At 36.2% G+C, this 24284-nt stretch overlaps 2 protein-coding genes across 2 annotated transcripts; one reads left to right on the plus strand and one right to left on the minus strand.

Annotated features, from left to right (window-relative positions):
- The first annotated feature begins 564 nt into the window (after positions 1-564).
- On the plus strand, positions 565-962 carry LOC127266582 (peamaclein-like). The gene has a single exon (XM_051296864.1). The coding sequence runs from the start codon at positions 596-598 to the stop codon at positions 854-856; it is 261 nt and encodes an 86-aa protein (XP_051152821.1). The 5' UTR covers positions 565-595; the 3' UTR covers positions 857-962.
- Positions 963-8813: 7851 nt separating this feature from the next.
- On the minus strand, positions 8814-13575 carry LOC127266509 (uncharacterized). Its single transcript, XM_051296764.1, has 3 exons — positions 11748-13575; positions 9979-10723; positions 8814-9027 (listed from the first exon to the last, which is right to left on the minus strand). The coding sequence occupies exons 1-3, from the start codon at positions 13573-13575 to the stop codon at positions 8814-8816; spliced, it is 2787 nt and encodes a 928-aa protein (XP_051152721.1).
- Positions 13576-24284: the final 10709 nt, after the last annotated feature.

The following is a 24284-nucleotide window of genomic DNA, read 5'->3' on the forward strand; positions in this document are numbered from 1 at the left end:
AAAAATAATTCAAAATCAAATAAAACTAAACAAACCCTAAGAAAATGTTAATTTAATTAGTTGGAAAAAGTTGCGTTTATTTTAGGGTTTAGGGTTAAAAAAAATAAAACCACCGATACTGTATTTGGTGGGGTTAGTATTTGTCAATTTTTTTTTTAATAATATCAAATTAAATATTTTTTTATACATTACACTGAAAATAATATTTTTATTCAATTTATATTATATCAAACAATTATTTAAATTTAGAATTCTTATTATTTAAAAACTATCAAACAATTATTTAAATTAAGAATTCTTATTATTTAAAAACAAACAAACATAATTAAGGTTGCTTAGAATATGCAGGGTTGCTTGACATGAAGAACAAGTCTAAGGGAACACATGTGACATGTCTAAAGCCCAGGTTTTGTAGGCGATCAAATATTTCTGCTGTTTTTCTTCTCCCAATTAATTAATTCCACGCAAAGCAACCTTCCTCTCTCTCTCTCTCTATATATATATATACACACATATCTCTCTCTATATATATTACAGATCAATCGAGCAAAAGAGATAGATAGAAATAGAAAACTATATTATTTGAGTCACGAGAATGGGGAAGAGATTGGCAATTGTAGGAATAGTATTTCTCCTAGTTTGGATGACGGCGGCGGCGGCAGAGACAGACAGTTATTGCGATAACAAGTGCGGGGAGAGGTGCTCGAAGGCGGGGCGGATGGATCGGTGCCTCAAATATTGCGGCATTTGCTGCAAAAAGTGCCACTGTGTGCCCCCGGGAACTTCTGGGAATAAAGATGAGTGTCCGTGTTACAGAGACATGAAAAATTCTAAGGGTGATCCCAAATGCCCTTAATAAGTTAGAAAATATTCTGTTGTAATTTTCGCGGTGTAAAATTTACGAAAAATTATAATTCATGCGACAATATTGAATACTTGTTGTTCGACATGCCTTATATAGACTTTACATGCCTTATATCTAGTATGTGCCTATATATTTGTTGTGTTTTCTACATTTTATTTTGCATATGTACCTATAATAATTTATGTTTTTCTTTCTAAATATTATGTTACATTATATATATTATATATTGTTGATATTTGGCCCAAAACCCGATCCGCAACTCGAAGCCCTGTAATCCGGATTTGATCCGCTTGGCCCGCACCGAGTTAAAACCCCATCTTACCTCTTCTCTTCTGTCAGTTCAATCTGCGTGTGTTCACTCTTGGGGCAATTAACTCTGAGGGTTTTCTGTTCTGTGAGTTTAAACCGTTCCCGTTTTCAGCTTTCCGGTGAGTTCGTTCTTTTGCGTGTTCTTAGCATTCGAGAGATTAAAATTGGTTCATCCATTAGTTGATTTAGGGTTCCGATAGGTAGGACTTTGTTAGTTTGGGCTTTTGTTGGAGGCGATTGAATTAGTCCTTAAGTTAGTCAATTCACAAACTAGAGAGGCTTTAGACTGAGTTGTCAAATAGTTTCTTCAAATTATTTTTGTGGAGTCGCTTGGGAGTCTCCAGAGGAAGTCGCCGGAGTTGTTGTTGTTCCCACCGTTGTCCGTTGTTGCCTTACCGCCGCGCCACCGCCTGGGTTTTCCGTCAGAGAAGGGAACTGGTGCTGCTAAGTGTGGACGTCATCATTGATCTTCACTTCGTTCAGTCAGGGAGTGCTATCCTTTTAATATTCTTGTGGTTGTTTGTTTTTGATTAAGTAGTATTAATCTTAATTTTGGCTTTGATTAATTTCTAATTTCAAGAACCTTTTAGTTTGTTAGATATTAACTTTGGAAGCACATTTTAGTTGATGGTTTTGTTGTTTGACATATTAATAAAAAGACCAGTGGTATCAGAGCCAAAATTTGTCAAAGCATCGAGTACGGACAACATCTTCGAGTAAATCGATCGTTGGTAATAAATCGATTTTGGTAAAAGGTTAAAGCTTTTTTTTTTTTTTGATGAATATGCTGTTTGTAGATTGGATTTTTTTATTTTGTGAACCTTTCGATTGCAGAGATTGATTGTGTGATATTGAGAATCTTGTTTTCTTTGAGGCCCTAGTTTGTTGTTGTTGTAAATGTTGTACTTAATTGATAATTAATTGCTTGGATTGTGTTTTTTGAGTGATTTGTTTTGTGGGCAAATATTTTCTTTTAAATAATTGCTCCTATGTGTATTTTTTTAATATACATCCGTTTAATGGGAAAAAGATTTTACTATTTGGAAACAAAGAATTAAAAGTATTTTAATTACTCAAAAACTTTTTCGAGAAATAAATGGTACTTTTGATGATGATACACCTCTTAAAAATCGTGTTGATATGGATTAGTGTGCATGTGTGTTTATTGTGTTATATTTAACTAATAATGTGCTTAGGATAGTAGGTAAGTTTTTTTAGTGTAAAACAATTGTTTGATAGGTTAGATGTATTGTACACGTAAGTATCTTTGTCAAATAAGTTTTTCTTGCTTGAAAATTTTTTCCAATTCAAACTAGAGACTAAGAAGAGTGTTGATGACAATATAGATATCTTTACTAAACTAATTCAAGATATAAAATTGAGTAAAGATCAATATATTGATGAATATTCTCCGATTGTGCTTTTGAATGTCATTTCCGATTCCTATAGTGATGTTAAATCCGCAATTAAATATGAAAGAGATAACATTACTTTAGATATAGTAATAAAAAACAAGGAATTAGATTTATTAGCTAATAAATCAATTGAAAACTCAAGTGGCAAAGTTATGCATGGAAAAGGTAGAACTTTCAATATGAATAACCAAAACAATAACAATAAAGATAATCAATTATCAAATAATAATAAAAAGAAAAACAAAGAAAAAATTATAAGTCATTGCTTAGAAAATGCTTGGTTGTGATGAAGTAGATCATTATATTAAAGAGTGTCCTAATGTAAATATGAAAGGTCAAGTAAATAATACAAATCAAATAATTGAGTCCAATGATTAATCAAATATGGTTTTGTGTAGTCAATCTTTAGGTGATGTATATTGATTGAGTTTTGATTGTTCTTTACTTGCTTTAGTATGCGAATATTTGTGAAATAATAACTCTTTTAAAATTTGGCATTTTTGCTTTTTTTCTTGTTAAAACAGGTGTTGAAATTCTGTTTTGTGTAAAATCTTGTGCAATTTTTTTTTTAATAAACCAATGTTGCTTGTTTCTTCTTGTGCGAAAAAAATAAAAAAACACTTTAGCATTCCTGGTTGTTTGTTGTTTTTAGTTGTGTGTGTTTAATATTTTTTGTTTTATTTGTTGATCTCTTGGGAATAGTCGATACATGTTTTCATATGATTGATAATATGTATTTTTATTGCTAGGTGGAGTAAATTGATTCTTCCATTGTGATTTTATTTTGATTATTTGTTGTCTTTGTGCTTTGTGTTTGTATTTCCTAGACTAAGTGAATAATCTAGGTTGTTAGTTTCCCGGGAATATTTGAGTGTTTGTCTAATTGCATATTAGTCTGCTAAGCTTTGTGATAGTGTTTGCTTAGGCTTTGTGATATAACTATTTCTCTTTGTGATAATGTGTGCAAACCTATATTCTTAGCTTCTTTTTGGTCGATGTTGAATTTCTTAGTGTGATATATGCTTGTATTTGTGTTTATGAGTGTTCAAGAATGTGATAGAATCATTTAGTATAAGTGTTCAGATGTTTTTCTTAGCGGTGTCATGTCGTGTATAAACTTTGTGATTACTTTCTTAGGTGGAGTTCGCATGTTGCCTATTTTTACGTTAAGTTGTCCATTTTTTGAATGAGCTATTAGTTCTTTCAAGACTAATGTTTGCTTATGAGTACAAGGTATACTGAACGTATGTTGTGAGTGTAGGTTCATTGTGTATTGGTAAATATTCCCGGGCAATTCTTATACGACTCGACTTGGCGAGAAGGGTCACTTGGTTGTGATGCATCCCTACAGGAGCAACCCTCGGTGATGACATGGCTAAATTGATGGAGAATTTTAAAATTTGGCCCAAAATCTGATCCGCAACCCAAAGCCCTGTAACCCAGATCCGACTTGCTTGGTCCGCACTGAGTTAAAACCCTATCTTTCCTTTTCTCAAGTCAATTCGATATGCGTTTGTTCTCTCTTAGGGTGATTCTCACTGGGGGTTTTCTGTTATGTGAGTCTCAACCGTTCCCGTTTTCGGCTTTCCGGTGAGTTCGTACTTTTGTGTGTTCTTAGTGCTCGAGAGGTTAAAATCAGTGCGTTGATTAGTCAACTTAGGGTTCCAAAAGGTAGGACTTCGTCGGTTTGGGGTTTTGTTAGAGGCGATTGGATTAGTCCCTAAATTAGTCAATTCAAAAACTAGAGAAGTTGTAGACTAGCCGTCCAATAGTTTCTCTAAATCGTTCTTGTTGAGTCACTTGGGAGTCTCCAGAGGAAGTAGCCGGAATTGCTGTCGTTCCCGCTGTTGTCTTGCTGCCGCGCTACCGCCTGGGTTTGTCCGTCGGAGAAGGGAACCACTGCTGCTAGGTGTGGACGCCATCGTCGATCTTCACTTTGTTTGTCAGGGAGTTCTCTTTTTTTGTTATTCTTGTGGTTGTTTAATTTTGATTAATTAGTAGTAATCTTGCTTTTGGGTTTGATTAATTTCTAATTTCAAAAACCTTTTAATATAAAATATATAATATTTTTCCATTCAAAATATACATTAAGAATTTATTCATATCACTTCAAACAAATTATTTAATTCAATCTTTATATTATTTCTTTAAACAAAACGCTACAGACCAAAATACAATCAATTAAATCATTTTTGCTAATTTTTTACCGTATGATATGATTAAAACTCTTGAAATATATTAAACATTTTAAAATACTTTTAATTCTAAAAGTATTAAATAATCAATTATTAAAACTATGATTATGTAAATATTTTTTAAAAAACTAGTCTACTTACCAATAATATTTTTTAAAAATATCAAATTAATAATTTTCTTTCATTGAATCACATCTCAAATATCAAAGATTTTTACTATTTCAGAATATTTTAAAATGGTTTGGATCAAGTGCCGATCCGATTACAGATAATCAACATATATTATACTCCCTCCGTCCCACATACCATGTCCACGTTGCCGTTTCTGTCCGTCCCACATTTCATGTCACTTTCCTTTTTTGAAAAATGATTACACACTTTAATCTCATTTAAATTTTTTAATTAATTTTTTAAATTTTAATTAAACTAATTAGTTATCTTAATCTTAATTTATAATTATTTATATTATAGGATAATTATTTTCACTAATACATTCTTAATTATCTACTAATTACACCATTCCTAAAATACCGTGTCTACAGTGTAGCAGACACGGTATGTGGGATGGAGGAAGTATTATAATTCAACATATGTTATATTATAACTTAATATATATTGTATTATGTGTAAATATATATATTTGTTATGTGTATGACATATGCTGATTTGATCAAATCAGCTTCATACTAACTTGGTCAGATTAACACAGAATCCACAACTATTTTAAAACTGCTAAAACTTTTAAAATTTATCTCCAAATGGAGCCTAAATAATGTACATAAACGCATACCGTTAAAAATCACGAGACTTTAGATTATTTAAAAGATATTTATAAATTTAAGAAAACATAGTTATATTATGAAACTGTTGTCGTAAAAAAATTATCCTTCAGCGGTCTACTAGAATGTTGGACTGGCCAGAATGATGTGAAAGTGGAATTTTCAAGCTATTTCAAACAAGTTTTCTAGACATACGATCTTCTACATTTTTTAATAGGTTGAAAGAATAAAAATTACAGTAATAAATACATAAATAAACTCAGAAAAATAATAATTCAAATGAAGACTAATGAAATACTCTCCCTCGTATCAGGTATTATGTCAGTGTTACTGTAGACACGAGAATTTAAGAGGAATATGATTAGTAAATAATTTTAAACATATTAGTAAAATTAATTACAATATAATACAAATAATTATAAATTAAAGTTAAAATAACTAATTAGTATACTAAAAAATTTTAAAATTATAAATGTATACAAAAAATTGTGTTATATTTAATAACCACAAAATTTGTACAAATTATATTTAATTTGGATTTAAAGCGGACCATATTCTCTAAATGAGTCATTTGATTTTCTTTCTGGGTCGATTTATTTTTCTACTTGGTTTTGAATGGCTTCTTTGATCCGAAGAGATTTGGTCTTCGATTTGGCTTTGCCAGCTTTTGGAGGGCTTTGGTCTCTGTGTAGGCGATTTGATCGTCAGCTTTGGATTTGATGTCTTCTTTAGACGATCCGAGACTTTGATATTTGGTTTAGCTTTGTCGACTTTTGGAGGGCTTTGGTCTCCGTGTGGACCATTTGATCGTCGACTTTGGATTTGATGTCTTCTTTGGACGATCGGAGGCTTTGATATTTGATTTGACTTTGCTGGACTTTGGAGGGATTTGTTCTCTATGTGGGCGATTTGATCTTCTGCTTTGGCTTTGGTGTCTTCTTTGGACTATCCGAGACTTTGATCTTTGGTTTGACTTTGCTGACTTTTAGAGGGCTTTGGCCTCCGTGTGGGCGATTTGATCATCTGCTTTGGCTTTGGTGTCTTCTTTGGACTATTCGAGGCTTTGATCTTTGGTTTGACTTTGCTGACTTTTAGAGGGCTTTGGCCTCCGTGTGGGTGATTTGATCGTCGGCTTTGGATTTGGTGTTTTCTTTGGACGATCCGAGGCTTTGATTTTTGAGGTGGGGGATTTGGTGCTCCGTAACACTTTTGACGGTTTGTTCCTTTGACTTTTGGATCGAAGAGGGCCGAGTTGATGCTTGGTGAAGAACGCGACGAACACCTTGAAGGTTTGGGATGAACTTTGGATGATCTTCCTTAGCTTTGATGGATTCTTCAACAACTTTTAGAGTTTTGATCTTCTCTCCGGCTTGGGCATACGACGAGGAACGTTAACTTCATCGATTCGTTAACAATATTGAATCATTTATCCAAATTAGTGACTTTCGACAAAAAATGCTTCGAAGGACACGAAAAACATGAAGAACAATACAGAGAGAGTCTAGAGACTTACCCCTTTGCTAGAATCCTCGATATAACTTCGGTGTGCCGAATGAATTAGCCATGACCCCTATTTGTATGAGAGGGGTGACATCGGCTTCCTTTTTAAATGATGTCACGTGGCACGTCCAAATTGACCAATAGTAAGATTTTATAATTTTTCATCTTCCATCTGATATAGTTTTCCATTATTGAAGAATTTGATTGTGCGCCTTCCTTTCTCGTCAAGATCTTTATATCATTTTAAGCAGATTTTTAAATTAATGATTGATATTTATTGTACAAAAATTAACATATGTGCATAATAAAATATCATATATTTACTTTCTTGAAATTTTATTTTATTTCAAATACATGATATTTAATTGAATTTAGACATATATTTTTAGTGTCTACAAAATGCCTTCTCAAGGCTTGTTTAAGCCGACGCAAAACGTTTAAGGCGTGAATGAGTCTTAAAACATAAGTCAAATTATTTTTTGACTGAAATTATTTTTTTCATAGCTATCATTTTTTTGAATTTTTTTTAGCCAATGTTTTTTTCGAAGAGGTTTTTTTTTTTCTTTTTCGGACAAGGTTTTTTTGTCCAAATGATTTTTTTAAACCTGAATTTTTTGGGACATCTTTTTTCCCAATTTATCTTTTAGGGCTTTTCTCTTTCTTTGCCCAATTTATTTTTTAGGGTTTTTTTTTACACAATTGATTGAACTCGGAGTTATATTCCAAGTTGCCTACATATTCGGTGAAGGAATCAAGTCATAACGTAGTTAAAAACAAATTGAATTTTTTTGTTTTTGTTAAATAATTTATTCTTGTATTAAGGAGTCTATGACACGGCCCGGCTGCGTATAATTATAACCAACATAATTTTCTTACCCACAAAGTTCAATAGAACAAATGGATTAAAAATATGTATAAAAGAAAAGAGAATGAAGAAGAATGATAGTGCAGAGAATGTGAATTAGTATGGATGATAACCAACCATGAGAATAAGTCTCGGACCTGAAATCAATCCACAGGTAAAACAAAAACAATAGGCTAAATCCCACTGCAAAATATTGGAAGCCACGAACCGATGGAATCACTCCAAAGACCCGATTTGAGATTCTAAATGCGAAGAAATCACTCCCTAACAATAGAAAATATAAGAGTGAAATTCAATTCAAGATGTAAAAAAGGTTCGCATTACAATGATAGGCAAGGACCTTATATAGAGGTCCTTGAGGAAAATAAAAGGCAACAAATAATAAAGGAAACAAACCAAAAGGTAAGTCTAACTATAAGGAAATAAATAATTAGGGAAGTTTTAGATATGGAATTATACTATATGGAAACTTATAATAAAAGGAAATAAGTGATGATTCCCTTGATATACTTTCATGATTTAGTGATTCTCTCCATAAGTGATGATTCCCTTGATATACTTCTATGATTAGTGATTCTCTCCATAAGTGAGGATTCTCTTGATATACTTCCATGATTAGTGATTCTCTCCATAAGTGATGATTCCCTTGATAACCTTCCATTATTAGCGATTCTCTTAATCTTTCAATTGGGATTCTTGCGGGTCCCATTGAATGAGCGTCAGGTGAGGGTTAAGTGGTCTCTAAGCATTATCCTTAAATTGATTCTCCATGAAAAATCGTCTGATCAATGCAGTGACGGATTTTTTAAATTGACGAGCTCGGCTTCGAGTGATGGGTCCCACGGGCATTTGAATGGTTGAAGATTGGACGTCCTCGTCATTCCCTCATTCTTGAAAAGCTTTCTTGTTCTCCCGAACAAGATATTCATCCGCTATATCAAAAAGGTTTAAGTCAGAAACATTAAAAGTAGCATGGACTTGGTACTCACTTGGGAGTTCAAGTTTGTAGGCATTATCATTAATGCGTTCCAACACTCGAAAAGGTCCATCGCCACGGGGAGTAAGTTTTGACTTTCGCAATTCTGGAAATCTTTCCTTCCTTAAGTGTAGCCAAACCCAATCTCCTATCTCAAAAACAACTTTCTTGCGCCCACGGTTAGCTTATTTTGTGTGATTGTCAGCTGCTTTTCTTAGGTTATCCCGAACTTGAGAATGAAGTTGTTGTACAAATTCAGCCCTTTTTCTGCCATCCAAACTAACGTGCTCATTGCGTGGCAATGACATAAGATCAAGAGGAGTTAATGGGTTAAAACCGTAAACAACCTCAAATGGAGAACAATTCGTAGAGCTATGAACCGTACGGTTATATGCAAATTCAGCATGAGCTAAACATTCTTCCCAACTCTTCAAATTCTCATTAACTAAGGCACGTAACAAGCTACCCACAGTTCGATTAACAACTTCTGTTTGACCATCAGTTTGAGGGTGGTGTGATGTGGAAAACATTAGTTTTGTACCTAATTTAGCCCAAAGTGTTTTCAAAAAATAACTTAAAAATCGAGAATCCCTATCAGAAACAATGGATCTTGGAACACCATGCAATCTAAGAACCACTTTGAAAAATAATGAAGTAACATGCGAAGCATCAGTGGTTTTTGTGCATGGAATAAAATGTGCCATTTTTGAAAATCGATCAACCACAACAAATATTGAATCTTTACCAGACCTACTCCTAGGCAAACCTAATATGAAATCCATAGAAATATCAACCCAAGGGGATTCAGGAATAGGTAGCGGAGTATACAGACCGTGTGGATGAACAGTAGACTTCGACGAGAGGCACGTTATACACCGACGAATTGCGGCTTCAACTTTGACTTTCATTCGTGGCCAAAAAAAATGTTCCTGCAGCAAGTTAAGTGTCTTGTTCCTACCAAAGTGTCCCATCAAACCCCCCGAATGACTTTCCCAAATCAACAAATCTCTCAAGGAGCATTTAGGAACGCACAATTTATTTTCTCGTAGCAAATACCCCTCACGTACATGATACCTTTCAAATGCATGAGAATTACACTTGGCAAATATATCGGAGAAATCAGGGTCAGTTGCATATAATTCTTTTAAATACGAAAAACCTAATAGCTTAGACTCAAGTGTGGTAACAAGTGCATACCTGCGTGACAATGCATCCGCAACGATGTTTTCCTTACCCTTTTTGTATTTAACAACATAGGGGAAGGTGTCAATGAAGGAGATCCATAGGATGTGTCTCGTACTCAACTTACTTTGGGATTTGATGTGCTTGAGGGATTCATGATCAGTGTACACAACAAAATCACGAGGACGTAAGTAATGTTGCCATGTTTGCAGCGCCCGCACTAAGGAGTACAATTCCTTATCGTAGGTTGAGTAATTCAACACAGCGCCATGTATCTTTTCACTGAAAAATGCAACAGGTTTCTTTTCTTGCGAGAGGACGGCGCCAATACCTAGACCAGAGGCATCACAATCAAGTTCAAACGGTTTAGAGAAATCAGGTAAAGCAAGTACGGGTGCACATGTAAGTTTCGATTTCAAAGTATCAAAAGCATTTTGTTGTTCACTTCCCCACTCAAACTTATCCTCTTTTTTGGTAATTGCCGTTAAGAGTGCTGCAATAGTGCTGAAGTTCCGCACAAATCGACGGTAGAAACTTGCAAGGCCATGGAAATTGCGGACATCACGTACGCTAGTAGGTGTAGGCCACTCTTGGATGGCTGCAACCTTCGCAGGATCTACACATACTCTATCTTTTCCTACAATAAAACCCAAAAAGTTGCACTTGTCGACACAAAAGTCGCATTTTTTCAAGTTAGCATATAACTTCTCAGCCCGTAAAACATCTAAAACTGCTTGTAAATGTTCAACATGTGTTTTAATAGAAGTACTATAAACAAGTATGTCATCAAAGTATACTACCACAAACTTATTTATAAAATTCCTTAAAATATGATTCATCAATCGCATGAATGTGCTTGGGGCATTAGTAAGTCCAAATGGCATAGACCAAAAGAAGTCTTGAAGGCAGTTTTCCATTCATCACCTTGATTCATCCGAATTTGGTAATAGCCACTTTTTAAATCAATTTTTGAAAAAATTACAGAACCACACAAATTATCAAGCATGTCATCTAATCTAGGAATGGGATGACGATACTTAACTGTTATAGTGTTGACGGCTCGGCAATCCACACACATGCGCCACCCTCCATTTTTTTTTTTGGCACCAATAGGACAGGTACAGCACAAGGACTTAGACTTTCACGAATCCAACCTTTGCTCAGTAGATCCTCCATTTGCCTTTGTATTTCTTTTACCTCATCCGGGTTGGCTCGATAGGCTGGCCGATTAGGAATTGATGCTCCCGGGACAAAATCAATTTGGTGCGCAATTCCACGAGTGGGTGGTAAACCATGGGGTACTTCATCAGGAAAAACATCATCATACGCCTGCAATAAGTTAGAAAAACTAGATGGAAGTTTGTTAGAGTCATTCATGGAAAAATAAGAAGGTTTAGAAAGTAATAGCAGACAATGAACTCCATGTTCTAAGCGTAAAGCTTCCTTCCTACACATAAAAAGATTAGACCTCTCACTCTCGTGTTTAAGATTCCAGCTGGTTTCACCCTGAATCACTACACTCGTGTTTGATTTTTTAGTAGAAGGGTAGAGTATTTGAGAGTGGCTCGGGGCAGACGTATTTATTGGTGAGGATGAAGATTTGAAAGGTTGTGGGGTAGTTAGGCTATATGAAAGAGTAGATGCACTTGTATGCGGAGTACCTTTTGTTGCGGGTGATTCTAAGAAGGGCTTCAAGTTGGATTCCTCACATAGAGTTGATTCAGCGACATAGCCCACCATCTTGTTGTCTTTCCTTTGGTTCCTTTTCTCTCTTGCTTTAGCAAACTGCTTGTACAAGTATTTTTTATCTTCATTTACTTCTCGAGGACTCAACGGCTTTAGAACTATGGTCTGTCCGGCATGTGTGAAAGTATATCGATTACGGCGGCCATCATGTACAACTTCTTTGTCAAATTGCCATGGTCTCCCAAGCAAAATATGACATGCTTGCATTGGAACTACATCGCATTTTACCTCATCCTTGTAACCTTGTAGTTCAATTTCCACCAACACTTGTTTGGTGACGTTGATTTCCCCGCAATTATTGAGCCACTGTAGTTTGTAAGGCCTTGGATGCAAATTTATCCTCAAATTAAGTCTTTTCACTGCGAGGTCATTAATGACATTAGTACAACTACCACCGTCAATTATAAGACTACATACCTTAGTCGCGATCTTTATAAGACTACATACCTTAGTCGCGATCTTACACCTTCCATGGAATAAATTTTCGCGTTGTTCGGTGTCTTCAACCTCATTTGGAAGAGTGCTAAGAGCTCGGAGAGTGACTAACGTCAAATTGGACTCCGGTATGGATTCTACAGCTTCCTGGTGGTAGGAGTTTGCCTCATTAACCTCTTCAGTTTCTGATTCGGATTCGTACTCACCGGAGATCGTAAGAACCATAGTACGCTTGTTTGGACATTGATTCGCAAAATGTCCTCGGCCTTGGCATTTGAAACATAACACATCTCGGCTACGGGTGGTGTTCTTTGGGGGGGCATATGTTGGCGGCTTAGGGCGCGTCGAATCAACTCCCGCTATCTCTTTTCCTTTGTTGATATGTTTTGGAAGCGGCGCTTTAGGAAACCCTACAGTTGGAGAAAGTTTAAACTGATTACCTTGCATCCGCTTTGATTTTAGTTGCTTCTCCAACTTTATGGCCAAGTGTACCATCTCCTCAAGGTCCACGTATTGGTACATCTCTACCGCATCAGCAATATCCCTTTGAAGTCCATTCGAGAATCTAGACATCGTTTGCTCCTGATCTTCATGGATATCGGCTTGTAGAAGAAGTGTTTCAACCTCCTTATAGTACTCCTCCACTGACCGCGACCCTTGTTGTATACTCTGCAATCTCCGCAATACTTCACAATGGTAATGAGGGGGAACAAACCTCTTTCGCATGAGTGTACGAAGTTCTGTCCAAGTACGCACTGGAGCCTCCCTATTTCTGCGGCGGTTGATGCTCAATTGGTCCCACCATGCAAGCGCATAATCTGAAAACTCCATTACGGCCACACGGAGTTTTTGTTGGTCAGTTAATTGTTGAACATCAAAGATTAGTTCTAACCTTCGCTCCCATTGCAAAAATGCTTCAGGGTCGGATTTTTCTTGGAACGGTGGCACTTGGAACTTGACTGAGTTGATCGCCTCATCTTCATCCCGTCGGTGATGGTTATTATGATGCTTAGGTCGTTCCCAATTTTCTCCAAACTCCTCATCATCGGGTTCGTCAGTGTTGTGTGGTGATGGGGGCTGGATGTTGCGTCTTGGCCTCAAATGCGGTTGAACATTATTTCGCCTCTGAGCTTCAGGTAACGGTCGGATATTCTCTTGTAACTTTTGTTGATTCTCTTCCAGTTGATCCATCCTATTATTCATCAACTCCAATCCAGAATGGTGAAGAGTTTTGAACTCTTGTAGAATGGTGTTGAGAAGACCTTGTACATCAACTTGTTGAGAATTGGATCCTTCACCCCCTGCCATTAGAAATAGAAGAAAGAAAAAAAAAAGAAAATAACCTCACTAGAACTCTCGTGTATCACTCCACACCTTATGTACCTCTCCGTCTCGCAAAGAGAACTCAAATCAAATCGATGGAATTCTCCCAAAGACGATAGCCAAAAAATCCAAAACAGTAGGGAAACCAAAAGATTATAAGTTTATAATGAAGGTAGAAGACAAATAATCTAAATAGATTTTTTTTTTGTTTTTTTTTTTTGATAAAAGAAAAGATGATTCGCGAACTAGAAGTAAATGACAAATATAAATATTTGATAATAACTTTTTTTTTCGTTTTTTTTTTTGCCTCTTTTTTTCGTTTTTTTTTTTTTTTTTTTTTTTTTTTTTACTTTTTTTTTTTGCTTTTTTTTTCAAATAAGAACCGTGATATCAATCAAGAGATTGTATCAACTAGCTCTGAAATCAGTATGTGAATTAGTATGGATGATAACCAACCACGAGAATAAGTCTCGGACCTGAAATCAATCCACAGGTAAAACAAAAACAATAGGCTAAATCCCACTGCAAAATATTAGAAGCCACGAACCGATGGAATCACTCCAAAGACCCGATTTGAGATTCTAAATGCGAGGAAATCACTCCCTAACACTAGAAAATATAAAAGTGAAATTCAATTCAAGATGTAAAAAAGGTTCGCATTACAATGATAGGCAAGGACCTTATATAGAGGTCCTTGAGGAAAATAAAAGGCAACAAATAATAAAGGAAACAAACCAAAAGGTAAGTCTAAATATAAGGAAATAAATAATTAGGAAAGTTTTAGATATGGAATTATACTATATGGAAACTTATAATTAAAGGAAATAAGTGATGATTCCCTTGATATACTTCCATGATTTAGTGATTCTCTCCATAAGTGATGATTCCCTTGATAACCTTCCATTATTAGCGATTCTCTTGATCTTTCAATTGGGATTCTTGCGGGTCCCATTGAAGGAGCGTCAGGTGAGGGCTAAGTGGTCTCCAAGCATCATTCTTAAATTGATTCTCCATGAAAAATCGTCTGATCAATGCAGTGACGGATTTTTTAAATTGACGAGCTCGGCTTCGAGTGATGGGTCCCACGGGCATTTGAATGGCTGAAGATTGGACGTCCTCATCACTTATAGAAAGTTTAACTTCGTTTCTAGGAGATTGGAGAAAATTTATCCTTGTTTCTAGGAGGTTGTAGAAAGTTTATCAAGTTTATCCTCGTTTCTTGGATGCTGTAGAAAGTTTATCCTCATTTTCAGGATATTGCAAAAAATTTATCCTCATTTTCAGAAAATTGCAGAAAGTTTATCCTCATTTCTAGGAGGTTGTAGAAAGTTTATCCTCATTTCGAAGAGATTGTAGAAAGTTTATCCTTGTTTCCAAGAGATTGTAGAAATTTTATCCTTGTTTCTAGGAGGCTGTAGAAAGTTTAACCTCATTTCCAAGAGATTGTAGAAAGTTAATTATCGTTTCCAGGAGATTGCAGAAAGTTTATCCTCGTTTCCAGGAGTGCTGAAGGTATGATTTCCCCCCACTATTTGAAGTGTTATATTTCTCATCGTCTAAAAAATCTTGGGTAGGCGGTTTATATATTCCACTAGACATCATGCTCAATTTCATATCATGAGCACGAGTGGTGAATTCTTCAAGAGCATGGGGTCGGATCCCTTGTAGAATGTATTTCAAGCCCCACTGCATTCCTTGAATGGACATTTCTATGTCGGAAGCCTCAGAAAGACCTTCTTTGCAGTTGAGACTTAAACTTCTCCAGAAGTTGATGTAGTCAATTACTAGCGCATCTTTCCATTGAAGGTTGTTGGTAAGTTTGGTCGTGCTAATGATTCTTTGTGTATTGTAGAGCCGATTCAAGAACTTGTACTTTAGTTGTTCCCAATTGTCGATGGAACTAGCATCTAAGTCGATGTACTAGTCGAAGGCATTGCCCTTTAGTGACTGCATAAATTGTTTGACTAGGAGGTCTCCGTATGTTCTAGCATCGTTGCATGTCTCGACAAAATGCACTATATGTTGTTTTGGGTTGCCTTTGCCATCAAATTGTTGAAACTTTGGTGGTTGATAGCCTATTGGAATTTTGAGGGCATCAATCCTTGCAGTTTAAGGCTTGGCGTAAGTGTGCGTTGGCCTTGAACTCCCTTCGAATTCTCTTATGAGTGCCCCCTTGATGTATTTGTCAAGTTAGGATATATAGATTAAGGAGTTGGAGGATCCTTGAAATGGATTTGGTTCCACCACTTTTTCTTTACCATGGCGTTGATCCGCGGATGTTTTCGCTTTATTTTGGGCCGCCGGGGAGAATGGTTGCTTTTCAATGGCATGGCTGGCTTCTTCAGGTTTGTCCATCTTTGTGAGAAGTTTTTCGATGAGGGCATCTTGTTGTTGCATGTGTCGAGACATCCCTTCAATGATTTTGGCCAATGCGGCAAGCTGGTCCTCAATATCTGACGCGTTGATAGTCATTACTTGAGCAAAATTTGATCCAGTCAAATGACTTGCAGTTTGTTGAGGGGTAAATTGTGCGGCAGTACTCTCGAAGTTATCGTCTTCTTTATATAGTGGACTTTGCTCTATGATTTTTGGAGGATTGTCCTCGGAGAATAACAATGCTGTTTTGGCCATGCTTCGTGTTGTGATTCCAGCATTTGTCGAAGTGTTTAAGGTTTTTGACGCGATGGGTACGCCAACTCCTTTGACGGCGACGACGGCTTAAGCAGAAACTTTCAATGCAATATTGAAGGTTTTGATCTTGAAGGAAGCCAGGTTGTTGAAAGTTTGTCGGAAAGAGAGATGAAAGGTAGATAGGTCCCACTTGGTGTGCCAAAAATCTATGAAACAAAAAATTGTGCTATTTTTAATAAACACAAATTTTGTAAAAATTATATTTGATTTGAATTTAATATGTGTCCTATTCTCTAAATGGATCATTTGATTCTCTTTCGGGTCGATTTGTTTTCCTACTTGGATATGGATGGCTTGTTTGATCCGAAAGGATTCAGTCTTTGGTTTGGCTTTGTCGGCTTTTGGAGGGCTTTAGTCTCCGTGTGGCGAAGTTGATCGTTGACTTTGGAGTTTAAGACTCCTTTTGATAGATCTGGAAACTTTGATCTTTGTGTAGATGACTTTGCCAAACTTTGGAGGACTTTGGTCTCCAGTTTGGCTTTGTCGTACTTTGGAAGGCTTTGGTATCCGTGCGGAGATTTGATCGTCGGCTTTGGATTTGATTTCTTTGGACGATCCGAGCCTTTGATCTTTGGTTTGGATTTGCCAGCTTTTGGAGGGCTTTGGTCTCCGTGTGGATGATTTGATCGCTGGCTTTGGATTTGATGTCTTTTTTGGACAATTCGAGACTTTGATCTTTGATTTGGCGTTGCTGGCTTTTGGAGAATGTTGGTCTCTGTGTGGGCCTTTTGGTCATCGGATTTGGATTTGATGTCTTCTTTGGATGATCCGAGACCTTTATCTTCAAGGAGGTGGACTTGGTGCTCCATAATACTTTTGGCGGTGTGTCCCTTTGACTTTTGGATCGAATAGAGTCAGGTTGGTGCTTTTGATGAAAAACGCGATGAAAATCTTGAAGCTTTGGGAGGAACTTTTGAGGCTTTCCCTTGGCTTTGATAGATTTTTGAACGGCTTTTGGAGATTTGATCCTTCCTACGGCTTTGGCATACGACGAGAAACGTTAACTCTATAGATTCATCAACTAATATTGGATCATTTGTCCAAATCAGTGACTTTCAACGAAGAACGCTTCGAAGTACACGAAGAACAATATAGAGAGAGTCTAGAGACTTATCCCTTTGTTTGAATCCTCTATGTGATTTCGGTGTGCCGAATAAATTAGCTATGACCCCTATTTATAGGAGAGGGGTGGCCTCGACTTCCTTTTCGAATAATGCCACGTGGCGCGTCCTGATTGGCCAATAGGAAGATTTTATAATCTTTTCTTTCCATTAGATGTCGTTTTTCATTCTTGAAGTATTTGATTGTACGTCTTTCTTTCTCGCCAAGATCTTTATATCATTTCTTTTCTCGGAAGATATTAATTATAACACTTCATTTATTGACACGATTTATTTATTTTGCTACCAAATTTGTTATAACTTTATTTATGCACGTAATATTTGTACGATATCTTTCATTTTAAATAAATTTTTGCATTAATGGTTGATATTAATTGTACAAAAATTAACATATGTGCATAATTAAATATCATATATTTATTTTATTGGAATTTTATTTTATTCCAAAATACATGATATTTAATTGAATTTAGATATATATTTTTAGTGTTTAAAATAAATTATAAAATTTAAAATATGATTAAAATGTATAATGCTTTCCAAAAAAAAAAAGAAATGACATAATATGTGAAACGTACAAAAATGAAAGTATGACATTATATGTGGGACGGAGCGAGTAACATAAACAAAATATTTAGAACATGAAAAAATACAAAAAAAAAAAGGTAAAATAAAGAACATTTTGGAAAAATAATTGAGAAATTTGGAATTGCTAAGCTTTTTATGGTGCTTTGTTTTAATCTCATACTAATTTCTTCATTATTTGCTCATTTTCTCCATTAATTCCTCCATTATTTATGCAATTTTGGAGATTTTGTTACTACTCAATTTTTAAAAAATATCTTATTAAATATATTTTTCTCATATAAAATATCATATCAAATACTAATTACAAGTTTTTTAATTTTAAACTCCAAAAAAATTATCTAAATTTAACTTTTTTTTTTTATTATTTTCAACTTCTTTTTGGCTAAACATGACAATTTGTTCTCAATTTGTCTTTCAAATCCATTATTTCATATGCAATATGCATGAGCCAATTATTCCAAATTCTTATGGGCTGAATATAGCGGTGGATCTATTTGGGGCAAGGGACTGAACAAAATATAGTGTTGAAAAAACAATAAATGATATAGAGAATTCTTAGTATTAACTAGCTATATGATAAACAATATTGTAAAATGGGTAAACTTATTTTTTAGTCCATGTTGGTACAAGCAAAACCCCCAAATCCTTTTTTGTTATTTTTGGCAATGTACAAACATGCTGACGCGTTGTCACAGCTACTCTATAACACAGTTTTGGCACTGTCCGGTGCCCTGGTCGAGGAATCAAGTTTGCAAGGATCAAACCTACTGTGCATTCAATGCTTTGAGACAAGGGACGTGTCTCGTGTGGAAGAGGAAGCAGGACGTGACAGTGGACATCTCATTTGTCCTGCATGGCATTAATTGCCTTTGTACACACTTTGTCTTCTAATGTGTATATATGTGTTTTGTTTGCATGTATGTTTGTGTGTGTGCAAGACAATCCAGAACTTAGAGAGTAGTTTTCCTCTCCATCTGTTTGTGTGTTGAGAGAGCTTATCCGTGGTGGTTTGAAGACGATAAGAAGGATTTCGTGGAGCTGAAACCGAAAGAGTCATTCAACCGATATACAACCTTATTCATAGCTTGGCTGCAGGTCTGCTGGTGTCGTTACGGTGTAGTAACAATCAATCCATGAGAGTTTATATAAACTAAATGCAGCTTGGGTAAAAGATAGGTGGGTAGTTCGGTTTGGTGACTTATATGGTGTAAACCAAGTGTTTGATTTAGTTAAGTCTTATGGATTGAAATCCCCCAGATGTAGGTTAGAAAATCGAATTGGGTAAACAAACTTGGTGTGTTGTTTGCTTTCTGCACTTATTCAGCCATTGATTTGTGCACGCACACACACCGCTGTTATAACCGTGATACAACTACGTTGTAAAGTTGTGGTTACATCGAACGTTTCATAGTTCCGCTGTGCAAGGTACTCGGAGGCATTGGACCTCTTACTCACTCCTCCCTGCGATTTCCAACATCTGGTATTCAGCATGCTCAATACTTCGAGTAGATCTGTCTGTGGTTCAAGATGAGTGTGAAGTAATCTCATCCATTCGTCATTCGTCTACCTGTTTTCTATGGGAACAACTACACCTATTGGAAAAACAAAATGGAGGCCTATCTGTTAACTCTTGGTGATGAAACTTGGGAAGTAGTAGAGCTTGGTTGGACTCTTCCAACAAAATTTATGCCAGGAGAAACTCAGAACGACCCCTCAATGATTGGTCTGAAGCCGAAAATTGAGTGGACAGCTGAAGAAAAAATTGTTACTGGTGGAAATGCCAAAGCTGTAAATGTCATATTTGCTTCTGTTGATGATGTTCAATTTCGTGTCATCTCAAATTGTAAGAAAGCAAATGATGCATGGAGAGCCTTGGAAAATGCATTCGAAAAGACTGCTGAAGTTAAAGAAACAAAACTCTAAATGGTGGAAAGTATGTTTGAAGCCTTGAAAATGACTGATGGTGAAATAATGTCTGAGTTCTACACTCGATTCAAAGATGTGGTGAACCAAACATATGCTCTTGGCTTAGATTATGATGAACAAAGGCTGGTTCGAAAGATGCTGAGAAGTGTGAACAAAAAGTTCAAAATCAAAGTCTCTACTCTTGAGGATAAGAAGAAAACCAAGAACATGAATCTTGAAACCTTAAATGGTATTTTCATAAATTGGGAGATGAATCATATTGAAGAAGAAAGCTCAAAAGGGATTGTTCTTACTGCTGAAGATCTGGAACTTGTCAAATCTGATGAAGAAATGTCTCTGTTGTCCAAGAAATTGTCTCAGATGATAAGTGAAAAGCGTGCTAAAAAATTCCACAATTTCGGGAACAGAGGTCACTATGGTGGTAAAACAACTAGTAAACAACGAAAATATCCATAACAGAAAAGTGTTGGTTACAGCAAAGGGAAGTGAGCTTATGATAAAAGCTATAAGAAGAAGTTAAACACTGTTTCTAGGCGAGAAAACTCAAGTGATCCGAAATGCTTTGCATATGGCGGAGTTGGACATGTAAAAGTGGAATGTGCAACACTCAAGAATAAAGGAAAGCATGCATTTCAAGCTACTTGGAGTGATGAGGAAGACAGTCAAGAATCTGAAGATGAAAATGATAATGAAAGCGTTGTTGCTTTTGTTGCCAAAGAAGAAGAATCTAGAAAAGGAAAAGAAAGTGCTCCTGAAGAAGAATGTACCAACAACGACACAATCGAGATGGACATCTATGAGCTGATGGAAGCTTATGAGGAAGTTGTAGTCGAACAAAAAATTTGTGTAAAAAGAAACAAGGATTTGATCAATACAGTCTACTGTTTGGAAGCTCGATTTGAAAAACTGAGGAATTGAATCAAGAAATGTTCGAAATCAATGAAAGACTTCAGAGAGAAGTGAAGCAGCTGAAAATGAAGTGTGATGATCTGAGAGAAGGGAATGATAGACTCAGAAAAGGAAAAGACAAACTCGATGAAGTTTAATCGATTGGAAAGCCATTTGGAGATCATCGTGGGATTGGTTATCAAGAATCCATTAAGGTGAAACCAACTATGTTTGTGAAAGGTGGTTTGCTTATTGATGTGAAAATTCCAGAGAAACCTTCATAAGAGAGGAACACTGAAAGTTCCAAAGAGAACAGAAAAGAGAAACAAAATCAAAATCGCAGAAGGAATAGACGTGTCAACTCGTCGTTACAACAGAAGAGTAATTGCAAATACTATTTTCGATTTGGTCATGCTGAATCTCACTGTTTCAAGATGGCTAGGGATTTGATGTCTGGAAAATAGGACTATTGGCCCTCAGAGAAGTTGAAACAAAGAATGAATTTCATAATGGAATGAAGACCTAAGAAGGATCAATCTAAGATGATGTGCAATGTTATCCTATCTAGTCAAGAACCAACTAATTCATCCCGATGGTATTTCGATAGTGGATGTTCACGCCATATGACGAATCAAAAGCATCTATTGAAGAATTATGTAGCTGACACTTGTGGAGAAGTGATATTTGGAGATGGAGCCAAAGGAAAAATTGTGGGCTATGGTTCTCTCGAAGCCAAAGATATACCAAAGTTGTCGAAGGTATATTTTGTTGAAGGCTTGAGTACTAATATCATCAGTATCAGTCAGTTATATGACGATGAGCTACAAGTGAAGTTCACTAAGAATTCTTGTGAGGTGTACAACAACAAGAAGAAATGTGTGATGACTGGAAAAAGGTCAAGGAACAACCGCTACTTACTTGACAAACTAGTGGATGTTGCATTAATCTAAAGGATGATGAAGCCCTTCTATGGCATACAAGACTTGGCCATGTCAACCAACAAAGCTTGATGAAGTTAAGCAAGCAAGGAATTATCAGAAGACTTTCAAAGTTTTTGAAGTTACCTAACTTCATTTTTGGTGATTGTGCTCGAGAAAAGCAGAAGTGTGTCTCTCATCCGCAATCGGAAGTGTATGTGTGGACAAGCACCGAAAACCATTTTTACGGATCAAGATTTGGCTATGGCTCCAGCACTAAGAGAGACAATGCCAACGACATACCATGCTCTGTACACATGGCATATTGTACAAAATGCCAAAAAAAATCTCAGTGCTCTTTACACTACAAGGTATGTTGGAATTCTTACAGCTAAATAATGAATTTGAGGGTCGAAGACACCAATTACAACTACTCTACTTGCATTGTACACACAGGTTTGGTGAGATGTTTCAACATATTCTCTACGGGGTACAAGATGAAAATCAATTCAGCCTCAAGTGGGAGTATATATGTTGCAGACATGCTTCCCCAAAGGGCCTCATAAGTGGCTATTGAATATTTATTCATTGAGACAACAATGGTCTTCGGCTTGGACAAGACAATACTTTACTGCAGGGATGAGAACAACACAACTGAGCGAATCACTTAACTTCTCACTGAAAAGGTTAGAAAAGGCAACCTACAAGCCCCTAAGCTTTAGCAACTGAACATACTTCTTTACTTGCATTGTCTGCTGAAATCAATGGATTAGAATGCTGAGTTTGTTCTTTGTATATTATGTGTATTGAACATAAGTATACTGAACAGGTTTTTACAACCGGACAATAATATTGTTCAATTTCTTCATCAATTTCAACGAGTGGCGGAGACTCATAGAGAAAAAGAGGAACAACAGGATTTATTCGCATGGGACAGACGGTTGGCTACAAATCATATGTTCAACCCATTGATAAAATCTGCAGCTATGTTCTACACACCGAATGTCTTTCAATGGTTTCTAGAGCAACACCAAAGATCCTTTGGATTCATAACACAATGCTTAGATGAAAAGACAACATATCTTGTATATAATATGGAGAAGACAAGCGATCAATATCTTGTGCACGCCAATATTCAAGAGTCTTCAATTGAGTGCACGTGCAATATGTGGAAAAATACTGGAATGTTGTGTTGTCATTCAATACGCACGATGGATGTATTAGTCGCAACAGGGTGTGCACAGTTCAAAAACATCCCAGACAAATACATATTGAATCGATGGAGAAAAGATGTTAGGAGGATGTTACAGCAGCACCTCGCAAGCTTAACATCTAATCGGGAGGAAATGGATTTTTCAGGAAGATACAAATCATTGTGCCACTTGTTCATGAATTCTGCAAAGTTAATAGCATCTGAGCCGAAGAATTACAGTTCATTCTTACATAAATTCAATGAATTGCTTCGCAACAAAGTTGCATGCCCAAATCTGTATGGAGGAATGCCGACGAATGAAAACAACATTAACGTTTTGTATATATTTTATATTCATTGAAATATATATAATATTAAACTAATCGATTCTTCATGCTACAGGAGAAGTGCGTAATACAACCACTGCAGACCATTTAATATTGAAGCCAAGAGACAACCCAAAAAGAAGAATTAAAAGAAAGGTGTCAATCAGCAACTATGAGAGACAAAAGAAGCATCGAAGGATAAATAAGAGAGATAACCACTGGGATAAATGTAAGGAAATTGATTTTTTGTCAGTTCATACATGATTTATTACGAAAGTATTGTGAATAATTGACGCTAAGCACTTACATATACAAGACCATGGATTTTGTCGAATAAAAATAAGCATTATCCTGAGCACCAATAAGCAGTTTCTACAAATCTGCCAGCATATATATACACGAAGCCAATCATTTTATTATGTACCGGTCAGCATCTCCTGATTTAACATCGAGCAGCCTGAGTATTAAGCATGAATTTATGCAAAAAATACAATTATTGCCAGCATATATATACACTCAATTATTGCCAGCATATATATACACTCAATTTTTGCCTTGCCCACGACCTTGTCCTCGACCACGCCCTCGCCCTCGCCCTCGACCTTGTCCTTACACACTAACACGTTTTCATGCAGCCATCTTAATACGACCCTTAAACGGCTGCGCATCAGCTTTTTCATCTTCAGCGCATGCAATCTCAGCACCAGAAGCAAGCAATGACCTCTCTTTCACATCCCTAATATTACAATTCTCCTCCTACAATAAGATTTGTACACACTACCTTTTTCGCAATCTATCCAAAAATTCACGCCTGGCAATTTGCTCACAAACCTGCCCAGTCAAGTCAATGGATCAGTTTTCCATGTAGAACATAGTGAAAACACCACAACTGTGGATATCCGACTGCATAACATGGGGTGGCAACTCAACTGTATAAGGAGCATCCCACAGTGGGTCGGGAAATAATATCCTTGCAGCCCGTCGAAAATACCCAAAAAGTCATTCAAAAATCACTGAGTCCGAATTCCATCCATCAACAAAATTT

The sequence above is a fragment of the Andrographis paniculata genome, unplaced genomic scaffold (genome assembly GCF_009805555.1).
Source record: "Andrographis paniculata isolate CXL003 unplaced genomic scaffold, ASM980555v1 Contig76END, whole genome shotgun sequence".
In the NCBI taxonomy this organism is placed as follows: domain Eukaryota; kingdom Viridiplantae; phylum Streptophyta; class Magnoliopsida; order Lamiales; family Acanthaceae; genus Andrographis; species Andrographis paniculata.

Bases quoted from the DNA above. Each gene is read 5' to 3' on its own strand.
- LOC127266582 (XM_051296864.1), top strand. From the start codon at position 596: ATGGGGAAGAGATTGGCAATTGTAGGAATAGTATTTCTCCTAGTTTGG.
- LOC127266509 (XM_051296764.1), bottom strand. From the start codon at position 13,575: ATGGCAGGGGGTGAAGGATCCAATTCTCAACAAGTTGATGTACAAGGT. The intron at 10,724-11,747 runs GTACTCCGCATA...GTTTTATTGTAG, and splicing joins AGAATCACCCGCAACAAAAG to GAAAAGATAGAGTATGTGTA. The intron at 9,028-9,978 runs GTATCATGTACG...GCTACACTTAAG, and splicing joins AATTCTCATGCATTTGAAAG to GAAGGAAAGATTTCCAGAAT.